At 45.7% G+C, this 19,097-nt stretch overlaps 1 protein-coding gene across 1 annotated transcript in view; it reads right to left on the bottom strand.

The window, feature by feature from the left end:
• PHKA2 (phosphorylase kinase, alpha 2 (liver)) overlaps positions 1-19,097 on the bottom strand; it is a 79,506-nt gene that overhangs the window by 35,577 nt on the left and 24,832 nt on the right. The window contains exons 3-9 of the mRNA XM_006893809.1: positions 17,830-17,877; positions 14,565-14,733; positions 11,314-11,396; positions 6,549-6,629; positions 5,397-5,495; positions 2,045-2,191; positions 606-659 (exon numbers count right to left, since the gene is read on the bottom strand). Of these exons, the coding sequence (XP_006893871.1) occupies positions 606-659; positions 2,045-2,191; positions 5,397-5,495; positions 6,549-6,629; positions 11,314-11,396; positions 14,565-14,733; positions 17,830-17,877 (681 nt within the window). The remainder of the gene's footprint in view (positions 1-605; positions 660-2,044; positions 2,192-5,396; positions 5,496-6,548; positions 6,630-11,313; positions 11,397-14,564; positions 14,734-17,829; positions 17,878-19,097) is intronic.

Genomic DNA, 19,097 nt, shown 5'->3' with positions numbered 1-19,097 from the left:
GACATCATTTTTTTTTAAGGTTTCCATGATAACATTTCAGCAAAGTAAATCTGGGACATAGCCAAAACTTCTTGGTACTTTAGGGAGCCTATACGTCTCTATTCAACAACAACAACAACATACCTCTGGTGGCCTAGTGGGTAGAGTTACACTGCCAATCCAGATGCATGTGGTTTGAATCCACCAGCAGTTCAACACGAGAAAACCAGGCAGTCTTTTCCCATGTGATTCACAGCCTCAGAAACCTCGCTGGAGGGTCAGCTGTGAGTCAGTTCCAACTCAGAGTGCTTGGTAGATTGTCTGTTTTATTTATATCAGTATATTTGCCGTGAGGGCAAAGAAACCCGAGGAGGATATCATGGTTAGGCTTAAAAAAAATGGGGGAACCACAGAACTGTTTGTTGTCTGTAAAAAAGGTTCACAACTATTGGCTTGATGTCGTCCTGACTGCCCGACTGCGTGCCTCGAATATGAAGACTTCCCTTTCCAATAGTCTAACATATAATTAAAATAAACAGAAGGACAAAAAAACCAAAACCCAACCACACAAAAGTGACAAACATGAAGCAGCTAATGGGTCACAGGAAGTCATCTTTAAATACAACCTCTCTCGGAGTTTTATAGCCATCTCGAAGGAAGCGGCAACATCCGTAACGGCCCTGATAAAAGAGAGAAAGAAAATACATTACATTGGATGCTTTTTTTTTTTCCTTTCTTCCGATGCCAAGCAGCTCTTCCCCTTGAATCTTTTAGAAATGAAATGCATACCAAAGGCTTTTTTAGCTAACAGTACAATGCTATTTTAAAGGCGTAAGCAAAGCCAATCCAACTTTGAGCAGCATGTGGAGGGGATTCTCCAACACGCCGCTGGAGCCCTGGCCTCTGCCTCGTCTCCTGCAGCCCTAATGCGCAATGGTGTGCTGTGGAATTCCCTTCCACGTGCTGCTCACAGGAACCACCACGGCACATAGCAGAACCTGCTGCCATCCCTCTGAGAGACGGGAAAGCTAGAAGCGACCCCCTCCCACCGCATCCCTTCCAGTCAGGCCCTGGAGGTAATGGTGGCTCTGCCAGTCAGCCGTCCCCCTAGGAGACTGGGCAGGGAGGCAGAGTCTTCCTGAGGTTTATGACCACAGTGCCATTTTACGGGTACAGGGCCCATGTGCCTCACTTCAGTTTACTAGGTGTTAAGAAAGAACATTGGCAGCAGTAATTTTTTATCTGATTCCCTCATCTCTGAACCGCAGCTTTGGGAGGTCATGCTCCAGTTTTATAAGTGTTTTTATGTTGCTGCTGCAGCAGCAGACACAGCTATGGGGCTGGCTGGGCTGGCTGTGAGGCAACAGCGCCTCCAGTGGGAAGGATCCCAGAGTCTCTGGTAAAGGATTCCTTCCCTGTGTGCTTCAACTACCTAACGAGGCTTCCTTTTCTTTCCTGGACCCTGACTGACACTGCCCTCCCTCTTCCTGCAATATAACCGAGCAGCCCTGTGTCCCCTTCCTCTCAGGGATAAAAGCATCTTTCACTGAACTGAACTCTGGTGGAGACTTCAGCTGAGGAAATCTACATTCCTTGATAATTTTACCTATCATTTCAGTTGGCTGGAATATTTAACAATGTTTAGGATCAGGTGTCACAGTTACCGCATTTCACCTCAGAGAAGTTCTTTAACATGGAACTTGAGGACTGCCAAATCCCCTTAAATTAAATGTCAAGTTCAAGGCCACTGGGACATGTGCACACTTTCTTTCAGTGACTCTCTAGCTTCCAAGAGCTTCTCAAAGGGGTCTGTCTTGGATCTCTGAGGGTTAAGAGGTTTAGCCTTAGCAGTAAAGTGGTGGCAGAGGCTGAGGGTCAACAGTGCTGGTTGGAATTCAAGCTCAGCCGGTTAGAAAAGAATCAAGTCGCTTCAGCATTCAGATGGCTGCAGACTCCGTTCTGCCCACAACACTCCCCGAGGCCACCTCGAGAGAGAAGGCTGCTGGCGTCCTGGGTGGCTGAGGCCATGCGCTAGCAGCACTGAACACACACAGGAAGGACTCACCTGGAGCTTGGAAATAATTTCATTTTTGGTCACGTTCACAAGGTTCATGTCTTCCACTGCAAAGGCTGGGAAAGAAATAATGGAAAGCAGCCCGGAGTCGATTTCTTTAGACGTCGACGCTCTTGGTAGCATGGAGAACAGGATGGACTGAAAAAAAGCAAGAAAGGGCTTGAGTCAGGAAGAAAGTGGGTGGCACACTACAGGCCCCAGAGATGGAGAAGGCTGAGATGAGTGTTCCGGTCCTGGGCCCTTGCTGGGCTGAGCCTGCTTGCTTCCCGCTCCTTGGGGAGAAGCAGGGGTCAGGCCACGGCCCGCACTGACTGCAACCTCTGCTCAGAGCTGCTGTCTCCCTCGCTGTCAGGTCCCCTGTTGGCATGGTGAGCCTTTAGGGAACTCAGGGGAGGCGTCAGCACTTAGGGTGTTTCCTGGCTATGAAAACAGAATGGACAAGGACCACCACACGCACAGGTCAGCACAGAGAAATGTCGGCTTCTGCTGAACACTTACAGGAAGGAGTCAAACCCAGTAGCCCCCATGGATGCTGAGGGGAAACAACAACAGAGATAAGTCCTAGGAAGAATGGCTACTTTGCAGCACTAGCATGTGGCCTCAGTGACAGAGCATTTTGAAAAGGCAATCTTAAATGAGAACACAAACCCTGTGGGCTCGAGTGTGTCAGAGATTTTGAGGATGGCACAGGACAGGCCATGGCTCAGATCTGTTGTTCGTAGGACCGCTACGAGTCCTACTTGATGTGATGGCACCTAACAACAACAACAACAACAAGAAGGCATCAAATCCGATTCCAATTCACAGGGACCCCACGGGACAGAGCAGAACTGCCCTCAGGGATTTCAGAGGTTGCAAATCTTTTTGGATGTTGATTACCTCTTCTTGCTTGCATGGATTAGAACTGTTGACCTTCTCATCAGCAGACCCCATGCTTAATCCACTGAACCACTAGGACGTCTAATTTTCAACTGAAGGGATTTCAAGCTTTCAGGGTTTAGGAAGGGACAGGAGCTGACTGAGAGCTAACATGGACAAACAGGAGGTTAGCCCCCTACAAACAGATGTGCAGTAACATTTCTATATGAGGAAGGAAGGAGGTCTGTAGAACCAGGCACAGGCACTAGCTAGGATCCTAAGGCTAGTCCACTGGCTAAAGCTCACCTAACTTCCACTGCTATTGTTGTTATGTACCAGAGTCGACGATGGCTCAGAGCATCCCTATGAACAAGAGCTCTGAACCCTGCCCCATCCTGAGCCAACCTCGCTGTCTGATACACCCGCCCCGATGCCGCAGTCACCGTGTCATCCATTTCATCAAGGCACATACTAGTCTATTAAACTACATCCCCAGAAATACCACAGTCCCCATTAAGGGCGACTTAAGGTGGAGAAGAGGGCCCTGGTAAGGTTTAGTGGTAAGGGGGTGTGCCACCAACCCAAAGACACATGGTTCGAGTTCACCAGCTACTCAGTGGGAGAAGGATGGGCAATCTCTTCACATGTGATTTACAGTCTCTAAACACCCGCTGGAGAGTCAGCTATGACTCAGTTCTGACTTGATGGCACACAATAACAACAATGGCGAGCAATGGCCTGGGTTGTGAGCTGCTCTGTCATAGTCAACGGACCCCGGGCCCAGTTCTTCAGACAGTCACTCTTCCCCTGGCCTTCTCCGCCTGAGGTCAGATATCCTACCCCCTGGAAGTTCTCTATTTCAAGGTCTGTATGTGTCTTACTTCCTTTGAGTCAAGCATAGTACTTGACACAGTCAACAGCTCAATTCATGACTGCTTAATAGAGTGCCCTCATCTGGGGCAGGAAGCTGCACTGCAATCCCAACGTCACACGGTTCGAATCCACCAGCTGCTCTGTGGGAGAAGGATAGGCAGTCTCCTCTCATGTGATTTCCTGCCTCTGAAAACCCGCTGGAGGGTCAGCTACGGGTCGTTCCTACTCGACGGCACACAATATCACCATCATCATCATTCTGGACCAAGTCCCTTCACTCTGATATGTGTTGCCCAGAGGTTCTATTAGTTTGCCATTTCTCCCACCCATGTCTCCATCCTCCAACCATCCCCCCAGAGTGAACTAGTGCTTGCCAATCATTCCATCTGGGGCACTGTGAAAATAACCGGCGGGAAAACCACTTGTGTCCTATAAACATGAAACCGAGTTTGCCTCCAGCAAAACAAGGCTGCCTTGCCATCTGATTCCACTCACAGGACATCACCACGTAACTTACGTTGGCATAGTGCTTTCTGGCGGCTCTGAAACAGGACCTAAATTGGATTAGGAGGGGTAAGACCTAAACTCAAATCAAACCCATTGCCATCAAGTCAATACCGCTTGCAGTGACCCTGGAGGTCTGACAGTTTCCGCAGCTGTGAACCTCTGTGTAAACTGGCTGCCTCCCTGTTCTCTCTCCCACAGAGAATGGAAGATCAAGGAGGCTTTCCGCTTCCATGAAGCTCACCAGCCTCAGCAACTCTTCGGGGCAGCTCTGTCATGCAGGGTCACTATAGCACTCCACGTGCGATGAGACAGAGTTTTATGTTACTAACCAGAGGTTACCAGCAGGTTCACTTGGGGAGTGAGTAGACTGAGAAGAGATGGATGGGAGAAACAGCAACCCACCAACCTTCCAGTTAACAGGTGAATGCTTTTAGCTCCCTGGGGAAGGTCCTAGCATGTCCACTTTACAGATGAGGAAACTGAAGTTCAAAGAAGCCAAGTGTAATCGGGCTAGAAAGATGGAGAATCGAAAAGAGCCACTTGATGGTTCCACATGCCTATTTTCTGGAACAAGGAGCCTTGGTGGTACAGTGAAAAGACTGGTGGTTTAAACCCACCAGCTGCCCTATGGGAGAGACACGTGGGAATGTGCTCCATAAACTGCCCTATGGGATCACTGAGAGCTGGAGGCCCAGTGGTAAGAAGCTGTGCTGCAAACTTAAAGGCATGTAGTTCGAATCTACCAGCTGCTCTGCAAGAGAAGGATGGGTTCTCTCTTGTGTGATGAACTGCCTCTGAAAACCCACTGGAGGTCAGCTAAGGGTCAGTTCTGACTCTACAGCACACACCACCACCATCATCAGCATGGGATCATTAGGGAGCTCTGGTGGCCTAGTGGAAAGAAGCTGCGCTGCAATCTTAGAGACACGTAGAAAAGGCTGGGCAATCTCCTCCCGTGCCATTTACTGCCTCTGAAAACCCACCAGAGGCTCAGCTATGGGTTGGTTCTGACTTGATGGTATACAACAACAACAGGATCATGAAGAGTAGGAATCAACTCGCTGTCAATGGATATTCTCTGGAACACAACAAGTGAAGCTGTTACCTGGCAGTGCTGGACCTCATCCGGCAGGACGTGGATCACTGACTTGCGTCCTCCATGAGCTCCAAAAAGGTCCAGTTCATCAATGGCCTCAAGTGCTGCCTACAATCACACGCAGGAGTTACTTGTTCTTTCTTGGAAATGTGGACCCCTCTATCTGTATTTCTTTTTTAAAAAATAATCAGGCAGACATATTTTCCCAAATACGAAATATTTCTTTAAAATATAGCTAATAAATACTCCCATCCTCACATTCTATTGTATTTTCAGTGGATAGGAGTAGCCTGTGTTGCTGTTCATTGCAACGAGAAATGGGAAAAGTTTCCAAAATAAAATGAACATCTGACCAAAGAAATAAATGCTGACATGTTCACAGCGTTTTCTGAGTGTGGCACTGAAGTCATGGTCAACTTTGCTTTCATTTAGCCGCTAAGGAGCATTGGCATATCTGTGCTTCAAAAAGTTCATTCTTGCGGTAGTAAGTATGTCTGTGTACCTTAAAGGAGCATGTATATTTACATATTTGTTTCAATTTTTGAACTCTAGCTCTGGGGTCGTTCTCGCATCCTAAAATACACAGCAATCCTGAGGAGGAGGAAGAAAGCAGGCTAGCTAAACGTCTACAGCAAGAGATGCAAACAGGGCCTGCCCGCTGCATCTGCCCCTCAGGTGTGTTTCACCGGGGCTGAGAGGCCGGCCTACATGGTTTGGAACTGGCAGACCTGGCTCCTCCAGATGGAGGAAGCACCATGGTCCTCAGCACTCGCTCACACTGCTCTATCTGGCCAGGCTCACACATCTACGTCACTCGCCTGCCCCAGGATACAAAGCAGTTAGTGTCTCCAGCCAATTTATGACCCAGAAAGGAAGCCTGAACATCAGACAGCTGAAGGTGCTGAAACAACGGCCCATGCATGGTAGCAATGGCACCGACAGCAAGGCTGGAGGGCACTGATTTTCTGCCATGTACAGACTACAACTTTGGAAATCTACATTCTTTAATTACTTTCTCCATTGCAGCATACACCACGTGAATTTGCACCTACTTGCTGCTGGCTATGGAAAAAAAACATGCTAATCAGATTGAATCTAGATTCCTACTGAAGAGAGTCGAATCAAAGGCGAAGAGGCATGAAACGAATAGGATGTGGTCACCTTGGCCATTCCAACAGAGCTTGCGTTCAATTCTGGTATGCCTTGGTTCGTCTTATCGCCACGTTCCCACATGCCATAATCCTGGGGGAAAAGAAGGCAGTAATCAGACCGGGAGAAACAGGCATGTGAAGAGCACTAGGGGAAAATGAGTCTGTAATGTTACCAAGAGGCCTGTGAAACACGACACTTTCCTCTTGAAAGGTCCCACATCCATGGCTTGCCTTACTCATGCTATGTTCTTCCTCCGTTTCAGTCCATGTGCCCTCTGGGCTGAGCTATGCCAGTAAACACTCAAGGGGAACAAAAATACATGCAAAACCATGCTCCAATGCCCTACTCCACAAAGTTATGCATTTGCAAGAACCCCTCAATTGGTAGGAAACAATATTTTCTTTCTCTTATGAGCAAATAAAACGCTGCCTTTCTATTTAACTAATCCCTTTGAACTTATATTAAATGGTAAGATGGAATAAAGAAACCGTAACAAGGGGGTAATAACGTGTTGAAGCCAAGAAAACCATTTTAAAATAATTTAGTATCTATTTTTAGCATTGCATCTTGGGAGGAAAAATTGCTCACTATGGAACTGGAGCCAAAGTTGGTATTTGAAAACCGATTAATAGGAATTGGCTCAGGACCTTGTACACATCGAGTGCTTTATACACAGGCTCTTAACTTATTAAACACAGTGTTTCATTTAAAGGAACAGAAGCAATTGCTATTGCTTTAAAGTAATGCCATGATGGGTACACACTACAGAAAGTTTACAAGTGACCAGGAATGGAGCCCCCCACATACACTCACTCTCACACACACTCACTCACTCTCTCTCACTCACACACCCAGGATCCCTTCGTTCAATACTACAAAAAGGTCCAGTTGACTTATACATGGGCCTTTTCTCAGCCCACTCCATCTTCACCAGAACCCCAGAGTCAAGTGATTCATCTTCAAAAGCTGCTTTTAGTAGCTCACTCCCCTGCCTAAGAGTCTAAAACACAAACTGCCTCCACCTCATGCCCCTTTTGCACACCCACAGCCAACTTTTTTCTACCAGTGCGCCACTTTCACTCTAGGTCCATTTTTTGACCTTGGCATGCCTTCCCCCCAAGCACCCCCAACACATCCCAAGATACTGCTATGGCTGGGATGATGCCTGTTAGTTTCCATTTAACTAAACACTACTCATCCTCCAAGGTCTAGCCAAAGTCCATCATTCCACAAAGATGTTTCAAGTTTCTGTTGACCAAGGTTTGACAATTCTGGGCTCAATTCTCACCACTGGGTCTATTGGCAGCATCATGAGAGATGAAGTGATTAAGATTGTTCACAGATTTAATTTGCTTGACTCCACAATCAACACTCTTGGCACCAGCAGCCAGGAAATGAAAAGACGAATTGCACTGGGAAAGTCTGCTGTCTGAGACCACTCCAGGGTACTGAAGAGCAACGATGTCAGTCTGAGACTAAGGTGCGCCTGATACAGGCCATGGTCTTTGCAATCACTTGCTATGCATCAGAGGGCTGAACAATGACTAGGGATGATAAAAGGAGAATTGATGCCTTTGAGGTGTGGTGTTGGAGAAGAGTACTGAATATACCGTGGACTGCCAGAAGAACAAAGAGGTTTGTCCTAGAGAGGGTGAAATCTGCCTGCTCCTTGGAGGCAAGGATTCTGAAGCTTCATCTGACATACTTTGGACATGTTTCAAGGCACGATCAGTCCTTGGAGAGAGACGTTGTGCTTGGGAGGGCGGAGGGACAGTGCAGGGAGGAAGACTCTCGATGAGATGGACTGATGGAGTCACTGGGGTAATGGGGATGGGTGTGTCAGAGACAGATTGGCACAGGATAGAGCAGGGTTTAGGGTCGTTGTACACAGTGTCCCTATGAGTCGTAGGCAACTCGACATTACAGAACCACCACCACCTCATGGCTTGGGAGGTGTCCTTTCCTGGCCTCACCCACTAGATGCCACTGGTGCCCTCGTGTGCAGTGGTGACAACAAACCATATCAAACCCTCTGCTGTCAAGACAACTTTGATTCATAATGACCTGGTCCTCTGAGGGGCAGACGTTGTGCCCCACTGAAAAGCACTGCTTCAGACCAAGAGTCACAAAACTACAACCATCAGAGCAAGGGTAGTTTGCAACCTTTTGGGAAGGAAAGTATCATAGGAGCACAGCCTCAGCCATTTGTGTCTGGGCTTGTCTTTGGCTGCTTCTGTGCTACAAAAGCAGTCAGAGAGCTGCAACAGGTATTATGCGACCCACATATTGGAAAACGTTTAAGCCATGGCTTTTTAGAGAAACCGTGGCTTTGGACAACAGTAGCTCTTCTTTGTTTAAGGCAACCTCTACTCTTGCTGCCCTTATAGGTAGCTTTGCAGAGTCTAGTTGCTCTCTAGGTGACTGGCTTCACCATCCAATCCAGACTGGAAGCCCAGGAGATGGGTTTTACACATATGTGCACCTGTATCGACCTGGTCACAGGGCTGGGCTCTGCTGGTGGCTGGGTATGTGTGATTGGCCTAGTAACACCTCATGTGCTGGCTGGGGTGACCTCCGTAGCCCTACACTTTATAAAACGTTATAAAAATATTTATACACTTTATAAAACTGCGTTGCAATCCTCGAGGCACACAGTTCAAATCCTCCAGCTGCTTGGTGGGATAAGGGTGGGCAATCTCTTCCCGTGCAATTAACTGCCTCTGAAAACCCACCAGATGGGCAGCTATGGTCAGTTCCGACTCAATGGCTTATAACAATAATAGATTCTGTGGGCAAATGAGTCTCATTAGCTAGTTTTTTGCCTTTTTCTTTGGGAAAACATTTTGAACAATTTTTCGTAAGCCCTGAGGAGTTACCATGTAGTACAATGGTTAAAGTATCTGACTGTTAATTGAAAGGTCAGCAGTTTGAACCTACCAGCCACCACACAGGCACAATGTGACAATCTCCTTTCAGTAAAGATTACAGTCGTGGGAACCCTCTGGTGGTATATGGTCACTCTGGGTCAAAATTGACTGGACACCATTTGGTCTTGTTTTCAATCCTTGAAAATCAAAGCCCTGAACTCAATGCCATTGAGTCTCAGTCAACTCAAAGCTGACCCTCTCATAGGTTTTCGGAGGCTGCAAACTGCACAGGAGGAAACTATCCATCTTTCTCTTGTGGAGCCACTAGTGGATTTGAACCTTTGAGTTAGCAATACAATTCCCTGCGGATGGGCTGCACCCCCAGGGCTCACTCTCTAACCCAGAGGGCTTGCTAATTTAGTCCAAGCCTATTTACTGGGAAAGCTGTAAACAACTTGATGGCTTGATACTTTCTCATCTGGCCCAAGGTTATAGCCTGCCCTGTGATCCGTCTATCCTACGCATCTTCCAGGGACTGGTGAATATATTTATGCAAATGAAGTTACTACAACCTACCATGCAAATGAAGTTACTGAGGCCTATTGAAAGGGGACTTGTCAGTCCACAGCCCTGGTATAAGGGTACTGCTTTGAAAGTGACCCAGAGTTTGCTTATACAGGCAGCCAATCCCTTAGAGGCTGGCAGACAGAAAAAAAAGTGCAGAAAAGAAAACTGGCAAGATAAACAGGAAGGAAAAGAATGAGAGCGAGAGAGAAGGGAGGTGAGGAACTTCCTGAGCGAGAGCACAGGTCAAGGGCTTCAACACTGAAGGTGGGGAGAAGCAACGAAGGGGCCCTACAGCAGAGCTGGTGGAGACATGCTGGCAGACACACTGCAGAGTTAGTGGTGACAGCAGAAACCTGTTGCCAGGAACGCAAGCTAAGAGAGCTGAACAAAACTGCTCTACTGGCCACCATGTGTGGCGCCAGTTAGCAGCGCAGAGGCTTGTTGAAGGGAGGCAGAAGCATAGAAGTCTGTCCCAAGGGGGTTGACAAGAGGCCTATACAACTGAGAGGGTGTGAACAGTAGAGAAAAGGGCCTCCTTGCTTCTGAAGCTGAGAAAGCTATCAGGCATTAAAGAAGGATAAGTCTCCTGATCCTGAGTTATGCCTTATTACTTACTTCCTAAATAAACAACCTAATAATTTTAAGTATGGCCTGTAAGTTCTATGTGGCCACTGCAACTAAAAGTTGAATGCAAGGGAGCTCTGGTGGCCTAGTGTCAAGAAGCTGCACTGCAATCCCGAAGGCACATGGTTTGAATCCACCAGATGCTTTGCTGGAGAAGGATGGGCAGTCTCCCCCTGTGCCAGTCAGATCCAACTCGATGGCACACAACAAAGAAAAAAAAAAGGTGAATGCAGGGAGTGCTGTAGGAGGACGGATGGTGTCAGAATTGGTAAAAAGGGCTGGAGAGTGGCAGAATGGGTGACCACCACCTTACAAGAAGGTGATGCTCTCTCATTCTAAAGTTCAATGACTTCAGATGCTACTAATATAGCAATATTCAGAGAGAGTACTGACACATTCAAAAAACTTTGTTGTTCTTAGGTATCCTCAAGGTAGCTCCGATTCATAATGACCCTATGTACAACAGAGTGAAATGCTGTCCAATCCTGCACCCACCGTCCTCAGAGCATCTACTGTGCTGAAGGATAGCAGAAAAGTTCTCAAATATATTCCAGACAAACACCGTGTATGTGGTGTGTTCGGGTGACATGATCTCAGAGTGCTCATCTTTCTAACTGCTGGGCAGTCCGGAAGAGTTCAGCCCTCAAAGTACCATGCAACTGTCATTCTTTTGCACAACTGGGACCCCTGAAGAGACTACCAGGGATGATACTTACAGCAACTTTATATGCAGCTTCTATGTAAAAAACAAGGTTCTGTATGAAGGCCACCTCATCAAGGGTAAAAATAATACGTAAGCCTGGTAAAGAAACACAAACAGTGAGATGATGTGGTTATACTGCAAAGAGAGCTGCCAATTAGAAATACTCGAAGAGAAAACCTTTTCTCCTTATTTTCACTTTTCCTATTTAGGCATCAAAAATCATGTCTGAATTGATTTTCAGATTTCAACTGAGTCTGAACTCAACCTCAGAAGGAAAAAAGAGACATGAAGGAAGGGAGGATGGAGGAATAAAAGAGGAGATGAGAACAGCTATATTTTATGATTTGGACTTATGAGTAGACAAGATGGACAAAGAAAGTGTGGGGCCCGCTGGATTTGCCCACAGAAGGTTCCAACTTAAGGAAGGATTGTAACTTAAAGAGCCAGCTGCTGTTGCTAGCCTTGACTGAGCCAAAGAGTGAGTGCTCCATCCGATGACGGGGAGGTGATGACAACCTGTAGCCCCAGAAGACACAAGAGTTCAGTTTTCAGAACCTGAAAGGTGCTACATTAAGTCAATGATGCCTACAGCAACCAAGAGAACCAGCTTTGTGCTTAGGTCCTTGAAAGTACAGTGGTTATGGCAAATCTACGTATTACTGAAGTCAGACTCTGCCCGGACACACACACACTCTTACAATGCTCAGGGGAGTTTAACCACAAAAATGTTCAGACAATAATTTAGTGATATCTTTGAATGGTCTTTTAAGTACATGTATCAGGAAAGAAGTAAACAGATGTAATCAATATTGCTGTTGGAACATAAGTAGTAATATTAAAAACAAAATAAAAAGAAATCAACATTAATGGAAGAGTTACAGAATATTCATTGATACAGCCATCAAAATAATGTTTCTGAAGAGTTTGTAAGGTCAAAAAAGAAAAGCTTAAGTTATACTGCTATGTCATAAAAAGACTGTATTTATGTAAACAAAATAACCTTAACTATTAAAAAAAGTATAGAAAAAATACTTGGAAGAAACATCCAAATAAGAACTCAGCAGTAGGATTTTTGGTTGTTATACTTTCCAAAATTGCTCTCTCTCTCAATGCCACAGATTTGGAACAATGTTGTTGTTGTTGTTATGTGCTATTGAGTGAAATATGACTCACAGCAACTTTATGAACAACCCTATCTGAACCCTGTCCTATCCCGTGCCATCCTCGCCACCTCTGACATACTGGAGCCCATTACCCCTACTGCCCCAGTCACTTTATCAGTCCATCTCATCTGGGGTCTTCCTTTCCTATGCTGCCTCTCCATTCTTCCAAGCATGATGTCCTTCTCCAAGGACCAGTCTTTCCTGGCCGTGTGCCCTAAGTATGTGAGATGAACCTTCAAATTCCTCACATCCAAGGAGGAACTTGGTTTTACCCTCTCCAAGACAGACCTATTTGTTTTCTTCATGGTTCATATGTTCAACTCTTCTCCAGTACCACAATTCAAGGGCATCTATTCTTCTTCTGTCATCCTTAGTCATTGTCTAGCTCTCTGATGTATAGCAAGAAATGGTGAAGACCACGGCCTGGATTAGGTACACGTTAGGCTCTAGACTGACATCATTGCGTTTCAACACTCTGGAGAGGTCCCTGACAGCAGATTTTCCCTGATGCAATTTATCTTTTGATTTCCTGACTGCTGGAGTGTAGACTGTAGGGCCAAGCAAGCTGTAACTGTTAACAACCTCAATCTCTTCTCCAGCCATCACGGTGCTGCCAATTGGCCCAGTGGTGAGAATCTTTGTCTTCTTGATGCTAAGCTTCAATCCACTTTGAGGGCTGCAGTACCTGACCTTCTGTAGCAAGCACTTCAGGTCTTCTTCAGTTGGAGCAAGCAAGATTGTGTCATATGCATAATGTAGGTTGTTGATGAATCTTCCTCCAATCCTGATGCCACATTCCTCCTCATAAAGCCCTGCTTCCTGAATGATCTGTTCTGTGACTGAATGAAAAGGTATGGACACAGGATGCATCCCTGATGCACTCCTTTCTTGATTTTGAATCATGCAGTGTCTCCTTGCTCTGAGGACTGCTTTCTGGTCCATGTACAGGTTTTACTTAAGCACAATTAAGTACTCCTGGGATTCCCATCTTCCTCAAGGTTAGCCACAATTTGTTGTTATCCACACAGTCAAAAGCCTTTGCCTAGTCAATGAATCACAGACATACATTCCTCTGGTACTCTCTGCTTTCCGCCAAGATCCATCTAACATTGGTAATAACGTCTTCTGTGCCACGATCTATTCTAAATCCAGCTTGTAGTGCAATGTACTGTTGCAGTCGTTTCTGGATGATTTTCAGAAGGATTTTGCTAGTGTGTGATATTAATGATACTGTTCGATAATTTCCACAATCAGTTGGGTCACCTTTTTTTTGGAATGGGAATAGATATGGAGTTCCAAGGAATGGTGATGTAGGGACTATTGTGGGCTTATATTAACTTCCTTAACGGAATTGCTTATAAATTCAGTATTGCTTATTTGTATTCAGTATTGGTATTGCTTATAAATATATGGTTTTTTTGCACATGGCCATAATGCCATTATTTACGATCTCTGGTAGTCGTGGACCCTCCCACTGGAAATGTACAGTAAACAGTACCAGCTTACTACCCAGAGTGAAAGAGCTCAGGCCTAGCAGCAAGGGAGCATCCGTGTCTCCCTGTGTGCTGGGAGTGACTCTGGCAGGTGAGCATCAAAACCAAGCGCTGTGGCTTCCATCGAACAACACGTATTCTCAAGTTGCTGGCTGACTCAAGCTGGGGCACAGCAGGCTTGCCAGATTGCCTTGGACACACTGTTGAGCTCCACAATAAAGTCGTTTGAAAGGATGCTGGAAAAAGAGCAGGGTGACCAGGAGAGCGAGACAGGCTGCCTCTCCCACAGAAGAAACCTCTGAGGACAAGTGCAGCTACTGTCAAACATTTGGACTGTTCAAGTGCCACAGAGCTGAGGTCGCTCCAGTAACTCGGTGACAGCTGCGCTAAGAATGAGACCAGCAGGAAGAAGCTGACAGAGCTGTTTCAGTGGCCCATGTCCCGTGAGTGTCCTTGGCATGTACATCACAGACAGGATTCTCATACTTCCTTTCCTTGTCAGGGAGCCAAACGCACTTACTAGGGCATAGGAGCAGGTTTCTGCGGTATATGAACACCTGATTTTATACTCTGATAGATGCCGCCCCCCATCACCACATTAGGCTCACCTGAGGCGGTCATCTGGGCTAGGAAGAGGAGGAAGAGGGAGGTGGCATCCACCTGGAGATGGCCCCACTGGTCGTCGCCCACCACAGTGCCGCAGGTGGCAGTGTTGTACTTGGCGTGCAGGCTGTCCTTGGTACTCTGCGTGTGCTTGAACTTCTCCACCTTCTCCACCTGAGGCAGAAGGCAAGTTAGTGTCTCATAGAGCTAACAGGGTTCGTGGCTGGTAGAGCTCCGGCTGGCTCCCCTATCCCCCCAATGCATGGACCAGGTCTCTTACTGGTGACCTCCAGGAGCCAGAAGAACAAAAGGCAGCTGAAAATTGCTACTGACCTCCATCCACCAGCCACTCCGCAGAAATGTCCCACCTCCCTGGGATTGTTTTTGTCCTTTTAGCTTTTAGAAATATAATTTAAAACTATTCTGTACCAGTACAATATAGTAATCTTACAAATGTAAAATTTTATCAGCTGTTAAAGAATTTGCAAAAACCATACATACTACTTCAGTTTTATTGCAGTTATCTATTAAGAAAATGATAAGTGAACTAACTCAGTCCCATAAGGATAAATATTGTATAAAACCGTTATTGTAGAATGAATATAATGATCCCAGAGGGGTGGGAGAGGCTTGAAGCAGAGGGATGTGGATGTGCAGGAGGAGGGGGTAATTAATAACTAAATTGTACAATTTGATGTGGGGGGAGGAAATTGAAAGAATTTGTTCAAATTTGTATTCGAATTTTATAAATAAATTAGTAGAAAAAAAATTTAAATTGTTACTTTTAACAAATTGTTGTTGTGTACCATTGAGTCGCCTGTGACTCATAGCGACCCTATGTACAATAGCCCTAAAGTCTGCCCTATCCTATGCCAATGTCACCATCTCCAACACACGTGCCCCCATTTATTACCCCAGTAACTGAGTCAATCCATCTCATTGAGGGTCTTCCTCTCTTGCTCAGTCTTTCCACCCTCCCGAGCATGAGGCCCCTCTTCAAGGACTGGTCCCTCCTTGCAGCATGTCCAAATTATGTCAGATGAAGCTTCAGAATTCTTGCCTCCAATGAGCAGCCCGGCTTCACCCTCTCCAGGACAAACTTGTTCATTTTCCTAGCAGTCCATGGTATATTCAATACTCTTCTCCAACACCAGAGCTCAAAGGCATCAATTCTCCTTCTATGTCCCCTAGTCATTGTCCAACTCTGATGCATAACAAGTGATTGCAAAGACCATGGCCTGTATCAGAAGCACCTTAGTCTCCAGAGAGACACCATTGCTCTTCAGTACTTTGGAGAGGTCCCTAACAGCAGACTTTGCCATCGCAATACGTCTTTTAATTTCCTAGCTGCTGGTGCCAAGAGTGTTGACTGTGGATCCAAGCTACCCAAAACTGTGAACAATCTCAATCTCTTCACCATCCATTATGATGCTGCCAATCAGCCCAGTGCTGAGAATCTTTGTTGTTTTGATATTAAGTCTCAATCCATAATGAAGACTACAGTCCCTGACCTTCCACAGCAAGTGCTTCAGGTCCTCTTCAGTTTCAGCAAACAAGGTTGTGTCATCTGCAGAACTCAGATTGTTGATCAGTCTTCCTCCAATCATGATGCCACATTTCTCCTCATAGAGCCCAGCCTCCCAGATAACCTGTTCTGTGTAAAGACTGAAAAGGTATGGAGACAGGATACAACCCTGGCATACACTTCCCGATTTTGAACCATGCAGTGTTTCCTTGCTCTGTTCTGACGACTGCCTCCTGGTCCAAGTATAGGTTTTGCTTTCAATATAGAAGAGAATCTGATTTTAAAGACAATATTCTATGAGAACATCTACTCAGAAAATAACAAAACTCTCACAGGATACCAAGATGGAAAGATGCTTTGGCAAACATGGCAGAAAGCACTGGGATGGGGGGGGGGTCATAGACAAGGGCTTCCTGGTCTTCATATGTCACTTATAAGGCACTCAATGAGAGGAAGAGGGAAGGACAGGGGTGGATGAACCTTGAATACATTACGCTGAGGGAAGAAAGTCAGATATAAGAGGGCAAACGTTCTATTTCCCCAATTATATGAAATATCTAGAACGGGCAAGCGCACAGGCTCAATCTAAGCAAGCAGATTGTTTACATTTCCACTTCTTGTTTCCTATGTCAAAGGAATGGAGCTATTAGGACTTTGCCTTAGGGTGGGGGCTATATCATCTTCATCTTTGAACTTGGACAGATTCTTGAATAATGTTCTGTCTTTGATGCATGCTCAATGAACTGTTGTCTCTGCCAGGGAAACAGTAATGTCAAGTTTTACAAGTGCATCCTTTTTGTCTCAAATGAACACATCCTGTTTTGAAAAGTCAGTAGAAGGAAAGAGTGTCCAGGGCTTTCGAGGAGTGCTACTGAGAAACCCTCATCTCCCGTTTTCCCTCTTTTGCAAAAGGGCATGCCTGTCTATTAATCTCTTCCACAGAGATTCTTGGAGACAGTAAGTAGCCTTTGAGTTTATCTATCCCAAATCCAAACCTCCTGTCATTGAGACAGTTCTGATCGTGACCCCATATACAGAGCAGAACTGCTCACTGGACTTCTGAGGCTATAAATCTTTGTGGAAGGAGACTGTCATATCTTTCTCCCAGGGAGTGGTTGGGGGTTTGAACAGCTGACCTTTCTGTTAGTAGCTTAACCACTGGACCACCAGGTCCCTTGTGGTCCTATCTCTCTCTCACAGTGCTGTCGAGTTGTAACTGACTCAGAGTTGACCCTCCAGTGGATTTGTGAGGCTGTAAATCGCACAGGAGGAGATTGTCCATCCTTCTCCTAAGGAGCAACTGGCAAATTCAAACAGCCAGGGAAGTGTAGCTTTAAGCTTATCGGTACAACTTCCTGTGGACTAAGTTGCTTGGGTTCCTTCTGTAATCCTAAAGCCCAATAAAATGTTTCCAGATCACCTTACAAAGAGAAATGAAGCAAGATGTTTCCAATTTCTCATCTTGAGAAGAAAAGTTCAAATTTCTTTGAGAACGTTACATGTCATGATTAAAATGACATGAAAAGGTGGGGTAAGAGTAGGCATCGATCAATGGTGAGTAATTTTATAAAACACAGCATATGAGAATGATCATATAAAATAGAACGTAAATGAAGAAACGTGTAAAACACAATGCACATGAAGCCCAGTGCACACTGAACTTTGTATGCAGGTCAATATAAAATAAAAATTACATGAAACACCCTTTTGGGCTGTGGACAAGCACGCGTGCCATTTCTGCCTACCTGTCTCATCATGCACTGGAGAAGGCCCCGCATCAGTTTCACCACGTTCTGCGGGAATAAAGTGGATTTGGTTACAGGCCTGACTCCCTGCTCCATGACCAAAGCCGCCCCCCACCCCCAGGACCATCTCCAGAACATGCAAGGATTCGGAGCATTTTTATATCATGTACATTTCCCCATTTCATCACAGAGAAGGAAAAAGCTTGACCAAATCACTTATCTCTAGTAAAGGGGTTGGGCCAGATGCTATCTTCTAGGAAAGGTAGCCATGATTCATGGGTCTTTTAGCAACACAAATTTTATAAGCCCAGTGCCCTGCAGGGTTCTGATTCTTAGTAATGTCTTTTCATTGTCGTAGGATGAATGAAGCCCACCACGCCTGCACCGAAGTGATGATGCTTTGCCAAAAGAGCCATTTGTAACCTCATTACTGGACAAGTAAAGTTCACACACAAAGTTAAGTGGCAGTCAACAGGACGGAACAGTGTGAGGTACTGAAACCAACCACCATTACTGTTGTAACTAATGACTGTGATACCAAGTCATCCTATCGGACATGACGCCCGGGTAGTGCACAAAGCAGGACTAGGATCACTCCTCATTCCTGCGGCACGCTTACAAGTCAGCAACTACTGATACCCCACTCTGCAGAGGAGGAACCCAAGGCTGAGAGATGAAATAATGCCACTCATGTCACAGCTAGCAAGCTGGGAGCAAGGCTACACATGGGTGAACCTTGGAAACATCATGCTGAGTAAAATGTCAGGCACCAAAGGGCAAATAATGCCTTGCTCCACTTAGTGGTATATGAAATACCTAGACTAGGCAAAAGCACAGAGACCAAAATTTTTAAAAGGCTACCAGAGGCAGGGTGAACAGGAGTTACTGCTAAAGGGGCACAAAACCCTTCTGGAAACAGTGTGATGGAGCACAACATGGTGAATCATCAAAGTGCACATGTAATAAAATAACAAACTTTTTCTTACATCTGTTGGAAGCTATTGATATATTTTATTGCTGCTGCTGCTGCTGTTGTTGTGTGCTATCAAGTTGGAACCGAGTCACAGTTGACCCTCCAGTGGATTTTCAGAGGCAATTTAAATGCACGGGAGAAGATTACCCATCCTTCTCCTGTGGAGCAGCTGGTGGATTTGAACTGTGTGCTTTGGAATTGCAGCAGAGCTTCTTATCATTGGGCTGATAGATAGACAGATGAATAGATGTATAGCTATGTAGATATATCTAGACATAGATATATCTATATCTAT

The sequence above is a fragment of the Elephantulus edwardii genome, unplaced genomic scaffold (assembly GCF_000299155.1).
Source record: "Elephantulus edwardii isolate Elephantulus edwardi_28Jun2011 unplaced genomic scaffold, EleEdw1.0 scaffold00131, whole genome shotgun sequence".
In the NCBI taxonomy this organism is placed as follows: Eukaryota; Metazoa; Chordata; class Mammalia; order Macroscelidea; family Macroscelididae; genus Elephantulus; species Elephantulus edwardii.
Note: the sequence above shows the minus strand (reverse complement) of the source record. Positions and strands in the feature narration are given on the sequence as shown.